Source organism: Giraffa tippelskirchi, chromosome 4 (genome assembly GCF_054371585.1).
Source record: "Giraffa tippelskirchi isolate mGirTip1 chromosome 4, T2T-mGirTip1v1.2.pri, whole genome shotgun sequence".
Lineage (NCBI taxonomy): Eukaryota > Metazoa > Chordata > Mammalia > Artiodactyla > Giraffidae > Giraffa > Giraffa tippelskirchi.
The window spans coordinates 8,374,895-8,399,496 of record NC_137278.1 but is presented as its reverse complement, the minus strand read 5'-3'; the positions used below and the strand labels follow the sequence as shown (position 1 = coordinate 8,399,496).

At 53.4% G+C, this 24,602-nt stretch overlaps 2 protein-coding genes across 3 annotated transcripts in view; one reads left to right on the top strand and one right to left on the bottom strand.

Moving 5' to 3' along the window:
• Positions 1 to 8,038, bottom strand: part of SH2D3C (SH2 domain containing 3C) — a 40,110-nt gene extending 32,072 nt beyond the window's left edge. The window contains exon 1 of one of the 2 annotated variants that reach the window (XM_081587122.1): positions 7,462 to 8,038. In XM_081587122.1, coding sequence (XP_081443248.1) covers positions 7,462 to 7,519 — 58 coding nt within the window. In that variant the 5' untranslated portion in view covers positions 7,520 to 8,038. Of the gene's footprint in view, positions 1 to 1,240; positions 1,386 to 7,461 lie in introns of those variants that run through there. The other variant, XM_081587123.1, reaches the window with a different exon arrangement.
• A 524-nt stretch (positions 8,039 to 8,562) lies between these two features.
• On the top strand, positions 8,563 to 13,046 carry CDK9 (cyclin dependent kinase 9). The gene is made up of 7 exons (XM_081587130.1): positions 8,563 to 8,762; positions 9,252 to 9,333; positions 10,143 to 10,233; positions 10,585 to 10,751; positions 10,866 to 11,037; positions 11,201 to 11,349; positions 12,108 to 13,046. The coding sequence occupies exons 1-7, from the start codon at positions 8,671 to 8,673 to the stop codon at positions 12,471 to 12,473; spliced, it is 1,119 nt and encodes a 372-aa protein (XP_081443256.1). The 5' UTR covers positions 8,563 to 8,670; the 3' UTR covers positions 12,474 to 13,046.
• Positions 13,047 to 24,602: the final 11,556 nt, after the last annotated feature.

The window sequence follows — 24,602 nt, the reverse complement described above, 5'->3', positions numbered from 1 at the left end:
CCCAGAGAGGGGAAGGAATTTGCCCAGAGTCAGAAAGCAAAGCGGAGCCTGGCCGAGGGCCCAAGGCTCTGGAGTGCTGGGGTCAGTGCTCTGGGGCTTTCCTCCCAGGCCTGCCCACCCCCCACCCACCCTCAGTCTTATAGCCTCTGCCTCCTGACAAGCGCTGTCAGCAGATGCTGAGGCTCTGCTCTTAGAAAGCTATGCCAACGAGCAAATCGCCTCCTTTCTTAGTACCACTTGTTTTGTCTCCTGGGCACCGGGGGTCTGGAGGAAGCCCTAGTAGGGCAGGGAGGGAAACTGAAGTCCAGGGTCCAGGGACGTGAGACTGAGCCCTGCTCTGTAGCCCCATATGACCTCAGGCAAGTCTCTGGGTCTTTCGTCTGTGGAATACAGTCATAATCCTTGCCCTGTACACTCCCCTCATGTGCTGTCAGATCCAAAGCCTCAGGGGGGTCTTCCCTGTGGTCCAGTCGCCAAGATGCTGCGCTCTCAATACAGGGGGCCTGGGATGCGATCCCTGGTCAACGAACTAAATCCCACATGCTGTAACTAAAAAGATCTTGCATGCCACAATAAAGATTGAAGATCCCGAGTGCCGTAACTGAGACCCAGCACAGCTAAATCTGTATCTAAATCTTAAAAAAAAAAAAAAAAAGAATCAGAGGGAGCTGAAGTTTGCTGGGACCAGGAAAGAATCAGCAACCTGGGGAAGAAGAGTGATGGGTGGGTGTGGCCCCTCATTTAGTTGCTCTGGGTCCCAGCGTCACTGCTGGTGGGGTCGTGGGACATTAACCCACGGCACGCACTCCTCCCCCCACCCCAGCCCCAGAAACTCCCAACCCGAGACCCCCATGTGAACCAGCACAGAAGCAGGCAATGGAATGCGTGGAGGTCTTCCCTGGCCCAGCCCGGAGGTCAAAGGGAGCCAGAGGACACACAGACGGATGGAGAGACTGAAAGTTGGGTGGGGAGAGACAGAGGAATAGCAACAGACAGAGACAGATGAGAGAGAAACAGAGATGGAGAGCCAAACCAGCTGCAGAGAGAGAGAGAGACTAGGCCAGAGGGATGGAGAGACGGCGCCATGGAAACTCAGAATCAGAGTCCTCCAGAGAGAGCCAGAGATGGACAGAAAGAGAAACAGAAACGAGATAGAGCGAGAAGGAGCAGATGTGGAGAGGCTGAGACGGACGGACAGACAGGGGGATGGAGGACGGTGCAGACAGCACCCCACACTCACTGAACTTCTTGCTGGCCTTCTTGGTCCCCTCCGTCATCTTGGCAAGTCGTGCAGAGCCCCTGGCCGAAAGGCAAGAAGCCACTCGAAGCTCTGGACATCAATGCTGGGATGCCTCCCTCACCTCCCCTTCCCCTTTCTCGCGCCCTCTCACTAGCTTCCTCTGTATATTTTTAAACCAGTGAACCTCTCACAGCCCCACCCTCCCCATCCTCTCCGCAGGGGGGCGGAGGCAGGGCACCCCCCCCCCTCAAGTCCCAGCCCCTGTGGGCCTCCTCCTTGGCCTTGGCAGCGGGGGGAGGCAGGGGGCAGACCACAAGCGCGTGAGATCTGGAAGGTCTGGGAAAGAAACCGCAGGCTCTGGGAACAGAGCCTACTGGGCTGGGGGCCTCCAGGGACCTGACAACCGCTGTCGGGGGGTCTGGCCAGCGAGCTGGGAGGGTGCAGGGAGTCAGGCCTGCGGGCAGAGGGGTTTACTCTAAGCCTCAGTGCTGGGGAGAGTACTGGTCGTGGTGGCAAGGGGAGGGCCATGGTTTGGCCCGTGGGCCCTGAGGCCGCCCAAATTCAAGTCTTGGCTGCCCCCCTCTGTCACCATGTGATCCTGGACAAGTCCCTCCTCGAGCCTCACTTTTGTCACTGTGAGTGAGGGGTATTTGCAATGCCCACCTCACAGAGTCCAGCGCTTGGTGCAAAGCCTGGCATAGAATCAGTGCCCTCAAGGCATCATCACTCCTTTTCAAGCTGGCAGGGACATGGTGATAATTTAGTCCACCACCCCGCCGTACAAGGATAGGACAGGAAAACCGAGACACAGGCAGGCAGAAGGACCCCAGGTCATACAGCGGGTTGGTAGCACAGACTGAGTGACAACTTGCCCTTTCAGGCCCCTTAACCCACAGCCTGGTGTTTTTCTACCCTGCAACCCCGTGTGTGTGTGTGTGTGTATGTGCACGTTCACATGGACAGGACAGAGAGGAGGAAATGAAACCTCCCCTACACAGGTTGTCCTTGACACCTGCGAAAGCTTCCAGCAACTGCTGGGGGCCACCCGAAAAACCAGGGGCTTCAGACCCTGGCTCTGAGTGTGGAGTTACTTCTGCCTCTGAAGACTCAGTCACCTCATTTCTAGAATAGGCACAAGTGTAAGGTAAAGTCAACCCACGGAGGCTCTGGCATGATCGGACATTATTATCCTGGCCCCAGGGCTGGCCCACTGGGATGTGAAAGGTGAAGTTCAAGGTCAGGTGGGGCCCCTGTGCATCCTCCATTAAAATAATGACTACTAACGACTAATGTTTTCTGATCACCTAGTGCGGGCCAGCCAAAGGGCTCAGTTCTTCTGCCCTAAGGAGGCAAGTATTGTTTTTCTTGTGCTCCTTCTACCGATGTGGAAACTGAGGCCCTGTCCTGAAATCAAGTGACCTGGAATTTGGACCTGCCTGTCCAGCCATGGAGTCTGAGGTCCTAACTTGCACACTCAGAGCGCCTGCCACCCTCTGGCAGCCGGATGATAGACCTTGGTGGGGGAAGGGCCTGCCGAACTTTCTCGATGGGACAAGGGGGAACCTGAGGGCCTGGAAGGGAAAGCAACACAGCCCATGAGATTGGAGGCAGTAAACAGGCCTGGATGGGACAAAGTTCAAATGAAAGGATGGGGTTTCTGGACCATGGACTTGGGAGGAAAAGGGGGTACAACTCCAGCTCCCTCTCTTGAGCATTGACCATGATCCAGGCATGGATCTGGAAGCCCCCACAGATTGTCACAGATCTGTGAGGTGATCCTGGCACTGTCCCATTTCACAGATGAGGGAACTGAGGCTAACGAGGAGCAGAGGCTGGACAGATACCCAGGTGTTTTAACTCCCAGACCAGTGCCCCTCCCTGTCTCTGGTTGTGTCGGAAGAGGGAGAGGGGCCAGTGGCCTGGTGGTAGCTAGAGGGGTCTTTCTGGTGAGAGCTGGAGGGTGGATCCCCCAGCTTCTTTCTCAGGAGGCAGTTGAAGGGATTTGGGCTTGCTGCTGAGGCAGTGGCATCAGCCAGTACTGGCTTCCTCGCCAGGCCCACTCCTGACTTGCTGTGTGACCCTCCATGAGAGACTTTACCTCTCTGAGTCTCAGTTTCCTCATCTGTGAAATGAGGGCACAGTAATCCCCCCACTCCTCCACTTCCTGGAGTTGCTGGGAAGACAAACACAGCAAATGATGGCCTGAGCCAGTATACTTGGCACTTCTTGCGGAAGGATGGAGGTGGTTCAGGCCAGGGGCAGACTGGCTCAGGTCAGGAAAACCCTGGGGCAGGCACCCTGGGTGAAACTCAGGAGTCCCAGCCACAGCCAGGGCGAGGCTGTGCTGCTGCGGTGGAGGGGCCTTGCCCGCGCCAGGCTAGCCCTGCCGTTGTCCCAGGCGCCAGGGTAGTTGCCGCATCCCTGGGAGAATGAATGGGGCTCAGTGTGACTGCTCAGTGTGGCGGCTCCGCTGAGCTCAGAGCCCTCTTTGTGCTGCCTCGAGTGGCCGTTGGGAGTGCGGCTGGGGACCTGCTGGCTGGTGGCTGTCCCCCGGGCCCTCCTCAGCCACCGCTGGAGGCCAGCCCAACCTCGCTCCGCAGCCCTGAACACAGGAGCGCTTTCCAGCCTCAGGCCTTTGCTTGGGCTAGACCCACACTCGGAACGCATGCACCCCTCCACTGGCTCATCTTTCTCTCCACTGAGTGAGTCCCTGTGGTCTAGACTGAGCCACAGGGCCCCAGGAACCCTGCTCTGATTTCTAGCCCCTCCGTCCTCCCCTCCCCAATCTATGACAGAGGTGTCAGCAATCTGGCCAAGGATGATTAGAGACTGGAGGCTTTCAGTGTCATATTCACTGTACCCAGGCACACCTGAGTCCAGACAGCCACCTGCCTGACCTCAAGCAAGTCACATCATCTCTCTGAGTTTCACTGTTCCCATCAATAAAATCGGACAAACTCAACATCTCTCACATGATCCTGTGGCCATGAACTAAGACATCTACACTGAGAATACTATCTATATTACATTCACTTGTGTCTTCATTTTTTTAAATATTTTTATTTATTTACTTGGCTACCCTGGGTCTTGGTTGTAGCACATGGGATCTTTAGTTCCTGTAGGCAGGATCTTTTAAGTTGTGGCATCCAGAATCTTCTAGTTGAGGCATGCAAACTCTTAGTTTGGCATATGGGATCTAGTTCCCTGATCGGGGATCTAACCCAGGCCCCCCTGCATTGGGAGCTGAGTCTTAGCCACTGGACCTCCAGGGAAGTCCCTCACTTGTGTCTTTATATGCATGTTCTGAACAGACCTCATGCATCATCAGAGGCACTAGCCTCAAGCTTCCACACTGGCCACAGGCCTGCTCTAACTGTAGGACTCAGTAGATATCTTTTCACAGCTTGCCTCAGTTGTCTTCTATTGGGGACCAGAGACCCGGCTTTGAATCCCAGCTCCATAGCTCCCTGGCTGCGTGGCCTTGGGCAGGCCACTTTTACCACTCTGAAACTGTTTCCTCTTCTGTAACTTGAGTCCCTTAACAGCAGCTTTCCAAGAGGGGTGCTGTAAAGTTTCAGAGGTCTAACATATATCATGGGGCCAGGCACACAGCTGGCGTGTGCAGAATGTCCATGGAACTGCAGGGCTGTGGACATCACACAGCCATTCTCTATTCTATGACCCCCTATCTGCCGGTGACCCCTTGTCTCCCTAGGGAGACCAGCAACAAAAGCACCTCCCCCCCCAGGAGCCTTTCTTCTTCCCTCCATATGCTTCGCACCCTGCTCCTGGTCAGGGGAAGAAAACAGAAGGTCCAGGTCAAACAGCTGGCCAGGGGCTCCCTTTCCTACTCTGTGCCTCAGTTTCCCTAACTGCTAAATGCAGCAGGACCAGAGGCTCTCTCAGAGCCTGGTCAGTCAGTCAGCAAACATTTCCTGAGTACTGGTCACATGCCCGGCCTTGCCAGCCTAACTGATCCATGGAAACAGGAAACATTTCCCTCCAACCAGCAAAGAAGTCAGAGTCGGTGAGAAGTTGTTTTTGGCTAGGACCTAATTTCTTCTCACTTTCACTGGGCAGCCTTCTGAAGGGCTCTGACTGCTGCTGCCTGCCATCATCCCGCAGGGAGGGCTGAGGGCCTGAGGCCATGAGGGGAAGTGACTGGCAATGTCAGGGTTCAGGCCAGGGATGGGGGGGTGAAGATGATGACACCACCGGAACTTCTGCTGAGGCCTCTGCCCACAGGATGTGACTTAGGGAGGGCTCGTGAGAAACAAGCAGGGGCCCCAGGCTGAGAATCTGATGGTGGAAGCCACCCAAACCCACGCAGACCTCCCCCTTCCCACCCGATGCGACTATTCCTTCCCACACCTCCCACTGGCATCCGGCCACCCAGCTGGCGCTGCTGTGCCATGACTGTGCCCTGGCTCCACCCTCAGCCCAGATGGGTGGGGTCCTGACATGGGTAACTGCTTGGGGTTGGCACCAGGCTGACCTGCTTTTCATATCAGTGTGGCAAGGTGTTTGACCCTGGCCAATGATGTCACCGTCCATGGGGTTCTCCAGGCAAGAATACTGGAGTGGGTTTGCCGTTTCCTTCTCCAGAAAATAAGCTGGTTAGATAGTACCACCGACTCATTGGACATGAATTTGAGCAAACTCCAGGAGATAGTGGAGGACAGAGGAGCCTAGTGGGCTTCAGTCCACGGGGTCACAAAGAGTCAGACACGACTTAGCAACTGAACAACAACAATACGTGATGTCACCCCTGAGTTTCAGTGTTCTTCTATGTACAACAGAGGTAATAATAGTATAATATTGCTGAGGGAGAATTGAGATAATTCCCATAAAGTGCTAAGTGTACAGCTTGGACCATTTATTTTCCCTCCATAAACTGTAATTACTACAATTATTATTATTTTCTTCCTCCCTGCTCTCCCCACCCCCAATTTAGCCAATGGCCACTTGCCATATTCCCCGGTGGCTCAGACAGTAAAAGTGTCTGCCTACAATGTGGGAGACCGGGTTCAATCCTTGGGTTGGGAAGATCCCCCTGGAGAAGGAAATGGCAGCCCACTCCAGTGCTCTTGCCTGGAAAATCCCATGGACGGACGGGGGAGCCTGGTAGGCTACAGTCTATGGGGTCGCAAAGAGTCGGACACGACTGAGCGTCTTAACTAACTTTCACCCTGCTTCTAATACTGTACCCAAGAAACTGACCCCAGATCACTCCCTGACATGCCCCAAACCCTCGCTGGTTCACAGTGCCTTCAGGTGAGGGCTCACTGCTCCTCACCTGATCCTGAAGACCTTCCCTGGCAGTTCCCCTGCCTCCCAGCAGAACAGGGTCTCTTGGGACACCAGGATCAACAGACCCATTCTTGACTCCTACAAAAAAGCTTCAAGGCCAAGCCATGTGAGCTAAGAGCTGGAGAGCAACCCAGGAACCTTCCTGGCAGAAGAGAAGATAGTGGGGTGCAATCAGAGAGCACAGCCCTGAAGGCAAGGGGCCCTGGGGTGTAGGAACAGTGTGGCCACAGCCTAGGTGGGGAGATGGAAAAAGCCTCAAATGTCACAATTTGGTTTCTCCTGATGACAGTGGAGAGAAATATATACAGACATCACTTCAGAATGATCTGATGGGTGCTGGGACGGGGACAGATGGAGGGGACAGACTGGGGAGGACAGGTCTTAGGATCCACTGGTAGAGGACTGGGGTAGGGGGTGCAGATTGAAGAGGGGGTGGAGAGGAGGTCTGAAGGCAGCCTTGATGGGGGCTGGTTGTTAAGGGCTGGAGGGAGATACAGGAGGCTCCTGGAGCCAGAAGGTATCAGAAAGCTGCCGGGGAAGAGGGCCAGGGAAGGAGAAGCAGGCATAGGATCAGAGAAGGAGATGGTGAACGGTGGTGGGCTTGGTACCCTGGCATAAGGACAGCAGGCCTCAAACAGCACCACTTGCTATATTGCTGGACAGACTGTAAATAGCCTGAATCAAGAGAATCCTCTTCGGATTTACATAGACAAGGTTCGAGTCCCAGCTTTATTACTGTGTGACCTTGAGCAAATGACCTCACCTCTCCGAGCCTCAATGTGCTCTTCTGTAAAACTGGTTAGTGATCCTGACTACGGGGCGGTGGATTCAGGATTCAGCAGGAATGCCCAGCACTTCCTGAGCACACAAGGGGGGCCGACGAAATGCCGGCTACCTTTGTGACTACTAACCCGGGGCGCGACCAGTTAGGGAGCAGCTCGGCGGGAACCAAGGTCCTGTGGGTCTCATCTCTTGTCTCCCAGAGAACTGAGTGGGGGTCCAGGAGTGGAAGGCCCAGGCGTTGCTGGCTCACCACCTTCAATGTCGCCGCGCCCCCTGGCGGCTGTCGGTTGCCATATCAACGGCGGGTCGGCTGGGGCCCGGGGAAGCGGCGGTGGGGGCCCGTTCTCCCCTCCCCGGACCCGAGGCCGCTCCCTCGGCGCCTCTAGTCTTCGCCTGCGTGGAGTGCGGGGTGGGGGGCGGGTGCGGAAACCCCGAGCCTGGGAGGAAGGGACTCCCCGCTGCGGCTGGCATGTGCGGGTAAACTGAGGCACGCGGCAAGTCGCGCCCCGAAGCCAGGTGTTGGGCGCGGGGCCCCACCTCCGAAGGCGGAGGAGGGGCCGTGGGCGGTGACGCGCCGAGGGCGGCGGGCGGGCGGGAGGCAGGCGGTGGCGGCGGCAGGTGCGGCCGCGGAGGGTGGAAGGGAGGAGGGAGGGGGCGGGCGGAGGGGGAGGGGAGGGCGAGGCCCGGGCACCTCCCCCTTTATAACGCGCCCCCTCCCGGGCTCTCGGGCCGCCTCCTCATCGGCTGTTTCCGTCTGGCCCCCTCGCCCGGCCGCCCCGGGCCCGGGCCCGGCCAGGGAGCCCCCAGGCCGCGGCTCGGGGGGCCGCCCCCCATCCCCCCCGCGCCCGGCGCCCAGCGCAGCCCGGCGGAGGCGGCGCCGTCGGAGGAGGAGGAGGAGCAGGGCACTGCGGCTGGCCCCGGATCGGGCGCCAGAGCGGCAGCGGCTTCGGCAGCGGCGGCGGCGGCGGCCCGAGCCGATGCAGCGGGACGCACCACCTCGAGCCCCAGCCCCGACGCCCCGGCTCCCCGCGCCCCCGATCGGGGCCGCCGCCGCCGCCGGTGGCGGCGGCGGCGGGGGCAGCGGCGGTGGCGGAGGCGCCTCTGCAGCCTCGGCTCCTCCTGGCCTCCCGGGAACTACAAGTCCCAGGGGGCCTGGCGGCGGGCGGCGGGCGGAAGAGGCGGGGTCGGCGCCTCGAGGCCGGAAGTGGCCGTGGAGGCGGAAGTGGCGCGGCCGCGGAGGGGCCTGGAGCACGGCGGCGGGACCCGGAGCGGGAGCTGCGGCGGCGGCGGTGGCGGCTGGAGGTGGCGGTGGCGGCGGCGGCGCACTGGAGTCAGCCATGGCAAAGCAGTACGACTCGGTGGAGTGCCCTTTTTGTGATGAGGTGACCAAATATGAGAAGCTCGCTAAAATCGGCCAAGGCACCTTCGGGTAAGGCTGGGCCCCCACCCCCACCCCCACCCCCAGGGACCAGGAGCCTCCTGAGCCTGCACCCCTCCGGGCCGACGTCGGGACGCCCAGACCCGGGCCCGGTTGGTCGGGAAGCCACTTAGATGCAGACTTATTCCCTGGTCTCGCTAGGCCGCACCGCAACCCCGCCGGGGCCTGAAGGAGTCGGCCGGCTGGGAGGAGCCTGAGGCCCTTGATGGGGGGGCAGGGAGGGGTTGCAGAGAGGAGCCTGTGAGTGGAGCGGTATCTCTCCGCGAGACGCCCCGGTGAGGTGCAGGGAGCAGAGGGAAGGAGGTTGAGACTCGAGAAGGGACCGGAGTCACCGCGTGGTGGGGTAGCCGAGTGCTCTGGGGGACCCGGCCCAGCCCCGCCCGGGATTCCCTTTCCGGCCCTCCTCTGGTGGGGGAGGGGCGGGCCCTGCGGAAACGGCCTGTAAGAGCCCTCTTGGGTCCCCCCCCTCTCCGCCTGCAGGGAGGTGTTTAAGGCAAAGCACCGCAAGACCGGCCAAAAGGTGGCCCTGAAGAAGGTACTGATGGAGAACGAGAAAGAGGGGGTGAGTATGGGGTGGGATGGGGTGGGGTGGGCAGGTCTGCCAGCTCCCTTGGGCTTGAGGTTGCGTTTCCACCTTTCTGCTTTGGGGACTCTCAACGTAACAGATTCAGATTAGGTGTTTGGAAATTTCCATATTCCAGGGAGTTTGACTTCCCAGTTCAGTCTTTGAATTCAGATGTCTTAGAGCTTTCGATACTTCATTCTTAGGTGAATATGGTTGGTACCAGGAGGGGGAGCCCATGCTTGCACCCAATGCCCCTGGGTTTTTGAAGTTAGGAAGTCTTTAAACACTTTTTCTTTAGGATTTAATTTTGTTGAACACAAAATATATGTACATATAAAATAATGATAATAATTACATGCAATGGCTTTAAAAAGGTGATTGGTGTTCAGCTGAAAAACAACAGTCTCTCCTGCCACACACGTGTGTTAGTTCTGGTCCAGCTTCCCAGAGATCTGCTTCTTTAATTATATATTTGTTAACTGCCAAACAGGCTAAACGCAGGCATAGGGCTAAAATTTATAAGGTTGAAGAAACTACGGAGCATCTGATGACTGGTTGCAGAACCTTTGTGTGAAGTATCACTGTTTCATTTCATTCATTGAATTATTTTGAGTCATTCAGTTCTTTATGAGGGGTACATAGTTACTCCTGTTTTACATATGGGGCATCTGAGACAACTAATTTCAGAGCCTGTGCATTTACTCTGGTTCCCAATCTATGACCTTTTGCGTGGACCCCGTGGCCAGTTCCTGGGTCTGTAGTGTGCTCACACACTTTTGACTTCCTCCTGTCTTTCTCCCACCCAGTTCCCCATTACAGCATTGCGGGAGATCAAGATCCTCCAGCTTCTAAAACACGAGAATGTGGTCAACTTGATTGAGATCTGTCGAACCAAAGGTAAGTTGTTTGGATCGTGTTCCCATTTTCAGATGGAGAAACTGAGGCTTTGTTTGCGGAGTTGAAACTGGACACATTTAAACTGCCTCTTGTTAACCCAGACATTCCAACTGTGACTGCTTTCTCTGGTCCTTTCATCAGAGCAGGTGTTTTCCCAGGGCCTGCCATAGCACCCAGCCCAGAGAAGGCACTCAGAAAATATTTTGCCTGTGAAGGAATTCATAACCCGGGTATCCGGGTGGCCATGGGTTGGAGGGGTTGGGAGCTAGTTTGGGGGAAATGAATTGTATATGAGGTTTCTGATTTTTTTTTCTTGCCCTCCCTCTCTCCTCCTCATTCTTCCTGCCTCAGCTTCCCCCTATAACCGCTGCAAAGGCAGTATATACCTGGTGTTTGACTTCTGTGAGCATGATCTTGCTGGGCTACTGAGCAACGTCTTAGTCAAGTTCACACTGTCTGAGATCAAGAGGGTCATGCAGATGTTGCTTAACGGCCTCTACTACATCCACAGGAACAAGGTGGGGGCCGGAGTTGGGGAGGAGAGAGCAAGGCTAGGGCTGGCCTTTGCGCTCACTGTGGGGTGGGCATGGCTAAGGAACCCCTGGGAACCCTCCGCCTTGTGCTTCCCGCAGATCTTGCACCGGGACATGAAGGCGGCTAACGTGCTCATCACCCGCGATGGGGTTCTGAAGCTGGCGGACTTTGGGCTGGCCAGGGCCTTCAGCCTGGCCAAGAACAGCCAGCCCAACCGCTACACCAACCGTGTGGTGACCCTCTGGTACCGGCCCCCAGAGCTGTTGCTCGGTGAGGACTCTCCCGAGCTGGCAGAGGGGAGCAGGGGCTGGGCACTCAGCTCAGCCTCAGCACCCCAACTGCCAGGGCTTCTTGAGCCATCGGCCCCAGGGGCATGGCCTCTCAGGAGGCCGTGGGGCTCAGGGGGCCCTCCCTGGTGTGCTCTTGTTCCCAGGGGAGCGGGACTACGGCCCCCCCATTGATCTGTGGGGTGCTGGGTGCATCATGGCAGAGATGTGGACCCGCAGCCCCATCATGCAGGGCAACACGGAGCAGCACCAGCTCGCCCTCATCAGCCAGCTCTGCGGCTCCATCACCCCTGAGGTGCGTCACAGCCCGCCTCCTGGGGCCCCCCCAAGCCGCACACATCGGGGGTGAGGTGGGGTACGGCGGGTTCCCTGGCGGGGGGGCGGGCACGGAACGGAGGCGAAGCCCTGACCTGGACAGGAGGCTGGTGGAGGGTCAGGGTCCGCTGTTCAGAGCCATGGAGACTTCAGGTCTCAGCTACGTCCCCAGTTCCTGAGGTTTTCCGGAAGGTGTCTTGAGCACCTCACCTCAGAGCTGATCTGTGCCGTGAGACATCTGTGGTTCCGTAAGGCTTGGCACACATATCCCAGGCGATTCACATCAAAGGGTCTGGTACTCGGTGCCTGTGTCCCATCTGTGGTTACTGCTGCTTTGGCTGCAGAAGGCTCTGAACTGCCCTCTGGGGTGGTTTGGAAGCATCTGAGCAAGTTGTATGTATTTACTTATTTATCTTTGGCTGCTCTGGATCTTCATTGCTGCGCCTGGGCTTTCTCTAGTTGGAGTGCAGGGGTTTCTCTTGCTCCGGAGCACTGGCTTTAGACCTGGCTTTAGTCGTTGTGGCGCACAGGCTTAGTTGCTCCGTGGCATGTGGAATCTTGCCAGACCAGGGATTGAACCCGTGTCCCCTGCATCAGCAGGCAGTTCTTAACCATCAGATCACCAAGAAGTCCTTAACAGAGACGTATTCAGTTACTTCGGGTACTTAACCAGTCGACCAGCCACATACCCTGCTGAATTAACTGTTACCCTCTTTCCATGCCTCCCTGCCGCCCCAGGTGTGGCCAAATGTGGACAAGTATGAGCTGTTTGAGAAAGTGGAGCTGGTCAAGGGCCAGAAGCGGAAGGTGAAGGACAGGCTGAAGGCCTACGTGCGAGACCCCTACGCACTGGACCTCATTGACAAGCTGCTGGTGCTGGATCCCGCCCAGCGCATCGACAGTGACGACGCCCTCAACCACGACTTCTTCTGGTCCGACCCCATGCCCTCGGACCTCAAGGGCATGCTGTCCACCCACCTGACGTCCATGTTCGAGTACCTGGCACCTCCACGCCGGAAGGGCAGCCAGATCACCCAGCAGTCGACCAACCAGAGCCGGAATCCCGCCACCACCAACCAGACGGAGTTTGAGCGCGTCTTCTGAGGCCGGCTGCTGTTGCTTCTTGTTAGGGCCATGGTTTTGGTTTTCTTTCTTTTGCTCTGTGACTTGCACCATGGAGACGATGGGGCATGTGAGTTTTTCCTCTAGCGCATATCTTATTTAATCTGCCCCCTGGGCATCGGGCACCAACCGAGCAGACTGGAGTAAAACTTTGGCGGAGAGTCCAGGAAGGCATCTGAGCTGCCTCATCTTGTTCCCTGGCTTTGGCGGCAATGCCCAGAGGGTCTCCCTTTACCTTAGGACAGGACTGGGGTGGGGGGAAAGGCACGCCCCACCGGTGACTGTGAGAGACCCCAGCATGCTTGAAGGAGGGGACTGGTCCCTCACCCACCCCGACCCTCCTTGTGGGATGAGAAATTTCTGTGGAGCACAGAACCAGCCTCAGGAATGGGAATGGGCTGCTCTTGGCCTAGCCCTCAGAACCTCTGGGGCTGACAGAAGCTCTTGATTTCTTCAATAGGACAGTTTTATCGTGTTGATTTTGTTCGATTGTTCAGAGACATTCCTGGGTACAGGCTGGTCAGTTACAATTAAAGTTGACTCTTTTTCAGTAAATGGCTGTGTGCTGTGTTCTGTGTTCAGACCGCCAACTCTTAACCCTTTAGCTGACCACTGAGATTTGACTTGTCAGGATATGGTACTTTCCTTTGTCCCAGTTCATGTCCCCTGACATACTTTCAGGGGACTTCTGTCTCTCTTGTTTTTTTCTCTTGAGTACCCAAGCGGCAGCTACCATGATGCTCCCTTGTTCTCTCCACTCAGTGTCAGAGAAAGCAGGGAGACAAGGGAGAAAAGGGCCTCAGTCTGCTGAGGAGGCAACTGGAGGGGACCTTCTGTGAGCCGCATCGGCAGCGGTGACGGGGGCGGGGGGGCAGAGCCTGCCACGGCTGACGGATGTGTTCAGACTTGACTTACTAACACAGGGGGCTGGAAAGACTTCTAGCCAGTGGAATGGTAACAGATGGGTAACCTGCAGGAGTTCTCAGGCCACTGACCAGAGGGTAGCAAGAGGGGAAATGACCAGAAGAGCTGAAGGGTCTCCAGGGCCTTGCAGAGGTGGCAGTAGCTTGAGTTAGGGTGGCAAGCGGGCAGGAGGACAGGGAACAGTTAGCAGAAGCTTGGGTCATGCAGGCTTAGAGCTGGGACACTCAAGAGGAACAGCACATTCTGGGGAATACCTTTGATACATTTCCTGTGAGTCTGAAATCTGAGATAGGCACATGTGAAGCATATTCTACATTCTGTCCAGTGGAGGCCTCTTAAAGGGGACCTGGGAAAAAAAGGTTGGCACAACCTTTTACCTGAACTGTCCTTTGCTGGTAGATATTAACCTGGGTCACAGCTTCACAAAAGGCAAGTGAAAGGAAGGGGAAAAAAGTCATGACTAGCCTAGTCGATTCTTGGGACTGCCAAACACGGCGGCTTAGAATAACCAACTTTTCTGGGGGAGAAAAGTCTGAAATCAGGAGTAGTCATCGGCAAGGTTAGTTCCTTCTGGAGGCTTAGGGAGAATCTATTCTAGCCCCAAGCCTAGGGGAGCTCTGTACAGAGAGGAACATAATCTGGTGATTTTTTAAAAAAATGATATCCAAATCTGTTTTTTTAAATTTTTTTGATGGCACCGCATGGTAGTCAGGATCTTAGGTCCCTGACCAGGGGTAGAGCTCACGCCCCCCTGCAGTGGGAACACACAGCCTTAACCACTAGACCACCAGGGAATTCCCACAATCTGATTTTTTTAAAACACTCAACAGTGGAGCACATTATGGGGCTTCCCTGGTGGCTCAGTGGTAAAGAATCTGCCTGCCAGTGCAGGAAACACAGGTTCAATCCTCCATCCAGGAAGATCCCATATGCTGCGGAGCAACTACGCCTCGGTGCCCAACTATTGTGCCTGTCCTCTAGAGCACGGGAGCCACAACTGCTAAGCCCGTGCGCTCTAGAGCCTGTGCTCCGCAGCAAAAGAAGCCACTGCAGCGAGAAGACCTTGCACTGCAACTAGAAATTACACCGCTACTAGAGAGGAGCCCCCACTCGCCACAGCTAGAGAAAAGCCCAGCAGTAACAAAGACCCAGCACAGCCAAAAATGAATAAAATTATAAAAAAAAAAACCAGTATGGAGGTTCCTCAGAAAACTAAAAATAGAATTACTGTATGATCCAGCAATCACTCCTGGGCATATAGCCAGATGAAAGTATAATTCAAAAAGACACGCACTCCTATGTTCATAGCAGCACAATTCACAATAACCAAGACGTGGAAACAACCTAATGTCCATCAACAGATAAATGAATAAAGATGTGGTACACATATACAATGAAATACTACTCAGCCATAAGGAGATTAAACCAGTCAATCATAAAGGAAATCAACTCTGAATATTCATTAGAAATGCTGAAGCTGAAGCTCCAATACATTGGCCACCTGATGCGAAGAGCTGACTCATTGGAAAAGACCCTGATGCTGGGAAAGATTGAGGGCAGAAGGAGAAGGGGACAACAGAAAATGAGATGATTGGATGGCATCATGGACTTGGACATGAGTTTGAGCAAGCTCCAGGAGTTGGTGATAGGGAAGCCTGGTGTGCTACAGTCCATGGGGTCGCAAAGAGTCAGGCACAACTGAGCAACTGAACTGATAAAGCAGAAAATAATGCCATTTGCTGCAACAGGGATGCAACTAGAGAATATTATACTAAGTAAAGTCAGAGACAAATACCAAATGATACCACTTACATGTGGAACCTAAAAGATGACACTAACGGGCTTACCTATGGAACAGAAACGGAATCAGGGCCGTAGAGAATTGACTAGTGGTTGCCAAGGGGGAGAGTGGTTGGAGAGAGTTGGATTGGGAGTTTGGGATTAACAGATGCAAACTAGTATATGTAGAATGGATAAACAACAAGGTTCTACTCTATAGCACAGGGAACTATATTCAATTTCCTGTGATAAACCATAAAAAATATGAAAAAGAATGTATATACATGTATAACTGAGTCACTTTCCTATATAGCAGCAATTAATACAACACTGTAATTCAACTATGGGCTTCCCAGGTGGCACTAGTGGTAAAGAACCTGCCTGCCAATTCAGGAGACAATCCCTGGGTTCAATCCCTGGGTCAGGATATAAGAGACTTGGGTTAAATCCCTGGGTCAGGAAGATCCTCTGAAGGAGGGCTTGGCAGCCCACTCTAGTATTCTTGCCTGGAGAATCCCATGAACAGACGAGCCTGAATGAAACCTCTGAAGAGTTAGAACAGAACTGGACATACAAACTTTCTGCCACTCCCAAGACGAAGAGGGCTGCAGCATCCAGGCTGAGATGGCAAGAATACATCTCGTGTCTAGTTCAGGGCCCCCCAAAGTCTAGACACACAAAATTGGGGAGTTGTCAGAACTCCCAGGTGGTTTTTGAAGTCCCATCACAGGAAGAGGGGAGAAGAGACGAGGCCCACTGGGACACTCCAGGATTCGGTGTCATCAGGGAGTTGAGGACAACAGACGAAATTAAAAGAGACCATAGGGGGCTTCCCTGGTGGCTCAACAGTAAAGAACCCACCTGCAGAAGACACTGGCGCAATCCCTGATCCAGAAAGATCCCACATGCCTTGGAGCAACTTAGCCCGTGTGCCGCAACTATCAACCTGTGCTCTAGATCCTGGGAGCCGCAAGTACTGAACCCATGTTCTGTGACTAGCGAAGCCCCCACGCCCTACAGCCAGTGTTCCCCAACAAGAGAAGTCACCCCTCAATTTGAGCCCTAGCACTGCAGCTAGAATGTAGCTCCTGCTCACCACAACTAGAGGGAAGCCCACCCAGCAATGAAGACCCAGCATAGCCAAAAATAAATAACTATATAAAACAGTTACTCTTTAAAAAAAAATCAGAGACCATAGGGGACTTGCCTGACAGTCAAGTGACTGAGACTTCACTTTCCAATGCAGAGGGTGCAGGTTGGATCCCTGGTTGGGGATCTAAGATCCCACACGCCTCGAGGCCAAAAAACAAAACATAAAAACAAACAAAAAACAGGAGCAGGACTTCCTTGGTGGCGCAGTGGACAAGAATCCACCTGCCAATGTAGGGGACGGGTTCGATCCCTGGTTCTCGAAGATTCTGCGTGGAGCACAGCAACGAAGCCCATGTGCCACAACTACTGAGCCCACGTGCTGCCACTACCAAAGCCTGAGCGCCTAGAGCCTGTGCTTGTCAACAAGAGAAGACTTTGCAATGAGAAGCCCACGCACCACAGTGAAGAGTAGCCTTGCTTGCTGCAACTAGAAAAAAACCCACACAAAGAAATGAAGGCCCAGTGCAACCAAAAAAAAAAAAGAAACAGAAGCAATCCTGTTATAAATTCAATAAAGACTTCAAAAAAAAAAAGTCATACTCTTTAAAAAAGAAGAAGAGACCATTGAGGAAATTCCGGGGTAGTCCAGTGGTTAGGACTTGGCGCTTTCCCTGCCAAGCCCCTGGTTCGATCGCTGGTTGGGGAACTAAGATTCTGCAAACTGGGCAGGATGGCCAAAAAAAGAGAGAGAGGGAGACTGTAAGAAGAGTGGGTTACAGGAGCTGAAGAGACAGAGGGTGTTTTTGAGACATAGGATCGATCACTTAGACAAGTGCTGCTGACAGGCCCAGGAAATGGGAGTGAAGACTGACCATCAGGTTTAGCCATGCTGACCTCAGTGGTGACCTTGGCAAGAGCCACTGGATGGACTGTTTCAGATGAAACCCCTCTGGGAGCAGTAGGATCCCTGGAGAACAGGAGGAGAGGACCCAAAGACAAGAAGTAGAACCATCTGCTGTAGGAGGGCCAGGGAAGGAGCTAGTCTTGCATATTCTAAGATGGAAGCCAGCACATCATAGAATGCCCAGCAGGAGACGATACCTGTTAATTCTTGTCCTGGACACAGAAGAGCCCCGTGGCCCAGTGTACTGTGACCACACCAGGGCTGTAACCTCAAAGATCAGGCCCCTACCCTGTTCTCTGCCACCTCTGCCCGATTTGTCCATGATGTTCAGGGCAACTTTGTTTGTAGAAAAGCATGAGCCCCCATCAACTTCAGTAAGTTAGAGCAGCGCTGCCCCAAGGTCAGCACATGTCCGATCCCTGACTCACAGGTCTGTGTGGGGCACCTCTAACAAGCCGAGGGCCGATGCTATGCTGGTGCCCAGGACCTGGGCACCACAGGTAGAGCAGGGCCCTGTGACAGGATGCTGGGTGGCCGTGCAAAAGGACAAGAAGTATATGCACTGTGACAGGAAGACATTCCAAAGACAACAGGTAGAAAGAGCAGGTTACAAAATACTGGGTTGGCCAGAAAGTTCGTTCAGGTTTTACCATGAAATTGTATGGAAAAACTCAAATGAATTTATTGGCCAACCCAGTATCTCCTGCTTCTACTCTTTTGTAAGAAAAATGGAAGCAATCACACTAAAACATTACCCATGGTTATTCGGAGTGGTTCTGTCTTTTAGGTGGCGCTAATGGTAAAGAACCCGCCTGCCAATGCAGGAGACATAGGAGATGCAGGTTCAATCCCTGGGTCTGGAAGATCCCCTGGGAGGGCATGGCAACCTACTCCAATACTATTGCCTGGAGAATCCCATGGACAGAGGAGCCTGGCAGGCTACAGTCCATGGGGTTGCCAAGAGTCAGACACGACTGAGTGACTGAGCTCACAGCACTGTCCTTTATGCTTCTCTGTGTTTTCTCATATTTCCTGAATTAATATTTTTACTCATGCAATTAAACCATATTTTAAAAACAACCAGGGCTTCCCTGTGGTCCAGCAGTTAAGAATCTGCCTTGCAATGCAAGGGACACGGGTTCCATCCCTAGCCCAGGAAGATTCCACATGCCTTGGAGCAACTAAGCCTGAGCAGCATAACTAGTGAGCCCTCAGGCACCTCGAGCCCAGGCTCCACAACAAAAGAAGCGAGCATGATGAGAAGCCCTCATACTGCAAGAAGAGTAGCCCCCGCTTGCCGCAACTAGAGTGCAACAACAAAGACCCACCACAGCTAAAAAAATAAATCTAAACTTAAAAAAAAATAAAAACAACCAAAACAGGTCCTAAACCCTGGAGCTTCTGGCTCCTCTCTCTCCCCACCCTTCATCTCCCCATAGAACACCCCAGAGAGGAGGCTGGGATGAAGCGGGCAGGTGTGAGTCTAATCCCCTTTATCCTTGGACCCTGGGGGTGATGTGAGTGTCATCCCTACCTGTGAAGGGAGATGTGTAGCCAGGAATAAATGCTCTCAGAGGGCAGGACCTCGTGGGGGGCATCACCTGAGACAGGCTGGCACCTGGGAGTCTCCCAAACACTAGAGTGAGTCAGCCAGCGGTCTGGCGGATGACTGGAGAGGCCGGGGAAATGGGAAAGGTCTTCACCAGCTCATCTGGCCGGGCCCTCGATGTTACCCTGTAGGCCAAGGACTGGGTCTGTGTCCTGGCATCTTTCTGATCAAATGATCTGGGGACTCAGCCCTCCCCTCAGCAGGCCTGGACTCCTTAGGTCAAGGGCAGCCCTGTAGCCTGTCCCTCCTTGCCAGGGATCCCAGCCGGGCAGGGGTGGGGCAAACAGCCTTAACGGTAAGGGGAGGTGGGCTGCGATAAGAAAGGCTAGATAAAACCAGCCCCACTGGGCACGAAGCCCAGCCTCAAGGCCCGGAAGTCTCCGCATGCCCCCTCCCTAGTACTCCCTTGTGCCTGCTCACCTTTAACCTCCACCAGGTTGTTATTTAACTCACAGGAAGATTCTGACTTAGTCCTGCGCTCAGAAATCCAGCAGGGAGGCCGAGAGATCCCTGGGCTGATCCCAGAATGAAAGCAGAAGCCTATCAGGTGAGACCTTCTCCCAGCCCCCTGCCCATCAGCCCTAGGCATGCTCTCCCAAGGCCAGGGTGGGAGAAGGCCAGGTCTTTGGAATCCCTCCAGCTCCCCGTCCCCTCTGTGGCCCAGCCCAGGGCAGGCCTGGCAGAGGTACACACACCCATGGGTCACTCCGTGCCCCATCCGGTTGGGGAGCAGGAAGCCCGCGGATGAGAGGTGCCAGGTCCCTGGCTACTTGCTGGCCAGTGGCTGAGAAGCTCTGATGGGAAGCAGCCATGGAGGAGCCAGGCCTATCCGGGTGTCCTCTCTCGGCTGAAACTGCCTCCTTCCAGGTAGGAGAACACAGTGACCTTGGACAGGCACCCTTCTTCTCTAAGGCTACCTTTTATACAATGAGTGTAGATAGACCTCAGGGATCCAAGCCATTAGCGATGATCATAACCTCATACTTTGCGGAGACCCAAGGAAAAAGCCTTGTCATCCTACGCCTTGTTCTGAAGGCCTAGGGTGGTCCAGGGCCCCCACCCCATGGGCCTCATAGCTCCCTTTTCACCAACTGGAGTCTCTGCAGAAGCCCCCACCCAGTGTGGAGATGGGAAGTTCTGAAGGAGGACTGGGCAGCAGGTGTGGGAGGCAGCTGAGGCGGCCTTGAGGGTCCTCCTGTGTGCCAGGCCCCGTTTACAGACTGGGTTTCATCTGATTTAACTCTCTGGACTGATCTATGAGAAAGGGCAGTCAGCTCTATTTTAATAGTGATAATAACAGTGGCATAATGATCAAAGTGCTTTTTACCTGCTGGGCCCTGTGCCCACTGTTGTCTATGTTAGATGATCTGAGACGATTATTGTCTGCATTTTAAAAATCTGGAAGGTGCGGGTAGGAGCATGTAAGGACTTGGCCTGTTAAAGGTTTCTAACCTCATTCATGTGTGGAGCCCTTGCTCTGTGCTCTGGGCCAGCACCCCCCTTCCCACTCATCTCCAGACCTCTGAGGCTGGCAGGACTGCGACCCCCACTTTACAGATGAGGAAACAGGGCTTCAGGGGGCAAGGAGACCGGCTGAGGCCAAGGCCTGCCAGCTCAGAAGCAGCAGAGTCATCCTTGGAGGGGACCAGCTAGAGCTGGGGGTGGGAACCCCAGGTTGGACTATGAGAGTCTACAGACACTAGACAAGTTGCTTAGCCTCTTTGAGCCTCCGTTTCCTCCTCTGTAGAATGGGCACCATAGGACTGCCTCCCTCTCTCTCAGGATGGCTGTGCAAGGCCCTGTGAGGATCGCACGGCTATTGTGGCTCAGCCAGCATCCCCTGGGGCTGCACACCAGGCCGGCCGCTTCCCCCAGACCCCCGACAGAGAGGACCTTCCTCCCAGCAACAGAGGAGCAGCCCCAGAAGCCAGGGGTTGGGAGTTACGGCTTCTTCAAGGTCAGCCAGGCCCCCTGGCTCTAGAGACCAGGACCCTAGAGAGGTGAGGTGACCTGACACACAGTGTGGTCCCCTCACCAGGGGTGGCCTCCTGGGCTAGGGAGTATTGGCATTTCGCAGGGCTTCTCATCTCCCTCTGAACTGAGAGCCAGCACAAGGCCAGAGCCCAGTGAGTTGACCAGATGACCAGGCACCCCCATGGGCACATAGCAGCTGTGGGCAGGGTCCAGGGATGTCTAGGGTGCACTGTGGTTGTTGTTCAGTCACTAAGTTGTGCCCGACTTTTTGTCACCCCCGTAAACTGCAGAACGCTAGGCTTCCCTGTCCTTCACTATCTCCCAGAGTTTGCTCAAACTCATGTCCGTTGAGAGGCCTGGTATTACAGACCCCTGTGAATGACTACACCACTTCCCCTGTTAGGACTTTGTTATCTTCCCTGAGAAATGGGTCCCAGAACAGACCTTCCCTCACAGGATGGGTGTGAGGATCAAAGGAGACAGGTGTGTGTAAAAGTCCCTGCACAGTGCTGATGTCTAGGAAGAACTTGTATTGTTATTTAAGAAAACCCATGTTACCAAAAAAAAAAAAAATTAGCCAGGGTTTCCCTAGCTTGATCAGAAGGGCTAAATTTAGAACCAAACGGAGCTGGAACTGAGCTGACTCCTTGAACCAACTTGCTAGTTGGTGACCTTCCCAGGTGATTCCTTGCCTCCTGTCCTCTGTTTTCTCACCTGTAAAATGGGCTCAGTGCAGCACCAAGCAAGGAGGAGGCTCTGTAAATCTTATCTCCAGGGAGAAGGTGCCAAGGACAATCATGGTGCAGATTGTGATAACAAACTGAGAAAACATGTTCCACACTTTTTTTTCCCCTCTGAAAATTGGCAATCTGCTCTCAAGTTTGAGCAAAGAAAGGATCAGCCCTCTCAGAGACCACTCAGGCCCTTCGGGGAGGTGGCGGAACTGAAGCCAGCCTTTCAGTGGCATGTCCCACCACAAGGCTCCATGCCACACACCTGGTGCCCTTTGAAAGGCCTTCTTGGCTATGAGTGGGGACCCCAGAAACTTCCCAGGAGCGTCTGGGAGCCACACCTGCTTCCAGGTCAGTTCTGGCCCTTTGCTGGGCCTCAGTGTCCCCAGATGCTGACCAGGAATGTTGATCAAGAAGAGCTCTGAGGGATTTCCTTGGCGGTCCAGTGGTTAAGACTTTGCCTTTCAATGCAGGGGTGAGGGTTCGATCCCTGGTAGGGGAACTAAGATCCCACATGCCTCTCGGCCAAAAAAAATCCAAAATATAAAACAGAAGCAATATTGTAATAAATTCAATAAAGACTTTAAAAATGGCCACATCAAAAAATCTTAAAAACAAAAAAACAGTAGAGCTCTGAGCTGCTGGTCAGCTAACATGGAAGGATTCATTCATTCTTTTTCCCACTTAGGCATGTTACCAGGGGAAAAATTATAAAATACATACAACCAAAAGAAAGGTAACAGTCACCTCTAAATAAAATTTTTTAAAAAGGAAAAAAATATATATATACTTATTAAAAAGTCACTTCTAGCCTTACCTCTCAGAGCTAATCATAGTTACCTTTTAGGAGAAAAATGCCCAGGCTGGTTTCTAAATTGTAATTATTTGAACAAAAATGGGATCCCAGTGTCCATACTGAGTCATCAAAATGTTTGTTCCCTTATCAAGCTTCTTATATCAAAATTTACAATGCTCTGTTAGACAACATTTATTTTGAAATGCTGATACAGTCACATGGTTTAAAATTTAAAAGGTACAAAAGGGTAGATGGCAAGAATGTGGCAAGGGGACATTTGATCAGAGATCTGAAATGATCATGAGTTAGTCACGTGAACTTTAGGGGGAAGAACATTCCGGATGGAGGGAATCCCAATGCAAAGGCCCTGAGGCTCTGTCGTGCGCTCACTCTGTATGACCTTGGGCTGGCTGAGCAACCCCTCTGCCTCAGTTTCCCATCTTCATAAGGAGGATAATCACAGTACTCCTCAAGCTGCTGTGAAGATTAAATGAATACCTTTTTCAAAGGTGGGCGTGAGCTTGGGGTGTTTGAGAATCAGAGGAGACCAGCAGGGCTGGGGGCAACGGTTAGATCAAAAATTTGGACTTCATCCTAAGTGCAGTGAGAATCCATGGGGAGATTTGAAGCAGGAGAGAGGAGATCTGGTTTTCTTTAAAAATGATGAAGAACAGGGACTTCTGTGGTGGTCCAGTGGCTAAGATTCCATACTTCCATTGCAGGGGGTGCAGGTTTGATCCTTGGTTGTGGAACTAAGATCCTCCATGTCACGTGGCATGGCCAAAAAATAAATAAATAAATAAAGCGAGGGGGAAACAACTGTGGTTGTAGGGGTCAAGAGGAACAACAGCAAGGAGCCGATAGGTTAGACCAGCGTAGTGGCCTGGGCCTAGAGGGATAGCAGTGAAGCCTAGCTTTATTTATTTATTTACTTTTAGAATTGTATTTATCTATGGTTGTGCTGGGTCTTCATTGCTTTTCTCCAGTTGCGGTGAAACGGGATACTCACTAGTTGCAGTGCGTGGGCTTCTCATTGCGGCGGATTCTCAGGTTGCAGAGCACAGGCTCTAGGGCATGGGGGCTTCAGTAGTTGTGACACGTGGGCTCAGTAGTTGCGGCTCCCAGGCTCTAGGGCACGGGTTCAGTAGCTGTGGTGCACAGGCTTAGTTGCTTCACAGCATGCAGGATCTTCCTGGGTTAGGGATCAAACCGTGTCTCCAGCATCAGCAGGCGGATTCTTTACCCCTGAGTCATCAGGGAAGCCTGAGGCCTAACTTTGGACTTGAGCCCCCCAGGTGGAGCTGTTCTCCAAACTGAAAAGCCCCGGGGAGAAGCTGAGATGCCTGCAGACGCTGAGAGGTCAGCAGGCGCTCATGTTGGTAGCCAGCGAAGAGGGACAATTGAAAGTCAAACCTGGGCACAGACCCGAGACAGCAGGGACCAACCCAGGGAGAGAGGCGAGAGCCCCTGGCTGCCAACGGGAGGAGGTCAGAGGGGAGAATGGAGAGCCAGCAGGGCTCACCCAGCCAGGAAGGAGGAGGACGGGGAGGGGAGGTGTCCGGGAAGCTGAGAACAAAGGGTTTCAGGAAGAAGGGCGTCATCAGGTCATCAACCATGTCACCTGCCACCCGAGATGGAGGGTGACAGGGTGATAAACAGCACAGTTCCAGTTGTTTGTTTCCTCCGGGTCAACCTTAGAAGCAGTAGAACTGCAGGGTCAAAGGGAGGCCCATTTTTTTTTTTTTAAGTTCCAATAAAACTTTATTTATGGACAGTGAAATTCAAATTTCATATAATTTTCATGTCACAAATTTTTTTTTTTCCCCAATCATTTAGAAGTGTAAAAACCATTCTCAGCTTACTTGCCATACAACAAGTGGTGGACCAGATCTGGCCTGCTGGACATAGTTTGCCTGTCTCTGATCTAAATAATCTCATTTGTTATTATTAATACTCCTATATTAATAGTAATAGTATAGTAGTACTTACGTAGAACTTACCTACACTCTTCAACTAAGGATAACTGTAAAATGATTAGTGCTTTCCTAGTTAGCATGCAATTATCATATTTTCAAAAACTGTTTTCCTAAGACAATATTTAAACATTTATCTAACAAAAGATTAGATATATATGATGATAAAATTATAAAACAAAATATATTTAGTAGGCTTATTTAAATTTTAATTTGATAATTCCCAATTTATAGGACTGTATTAGTTGCTCAGTCATGTCTGACTCTTTGTGACCCCATGGACTATAGCCCGCCAGGCACCTCTGCCCATGGGATTCTCCAGGCAAGAA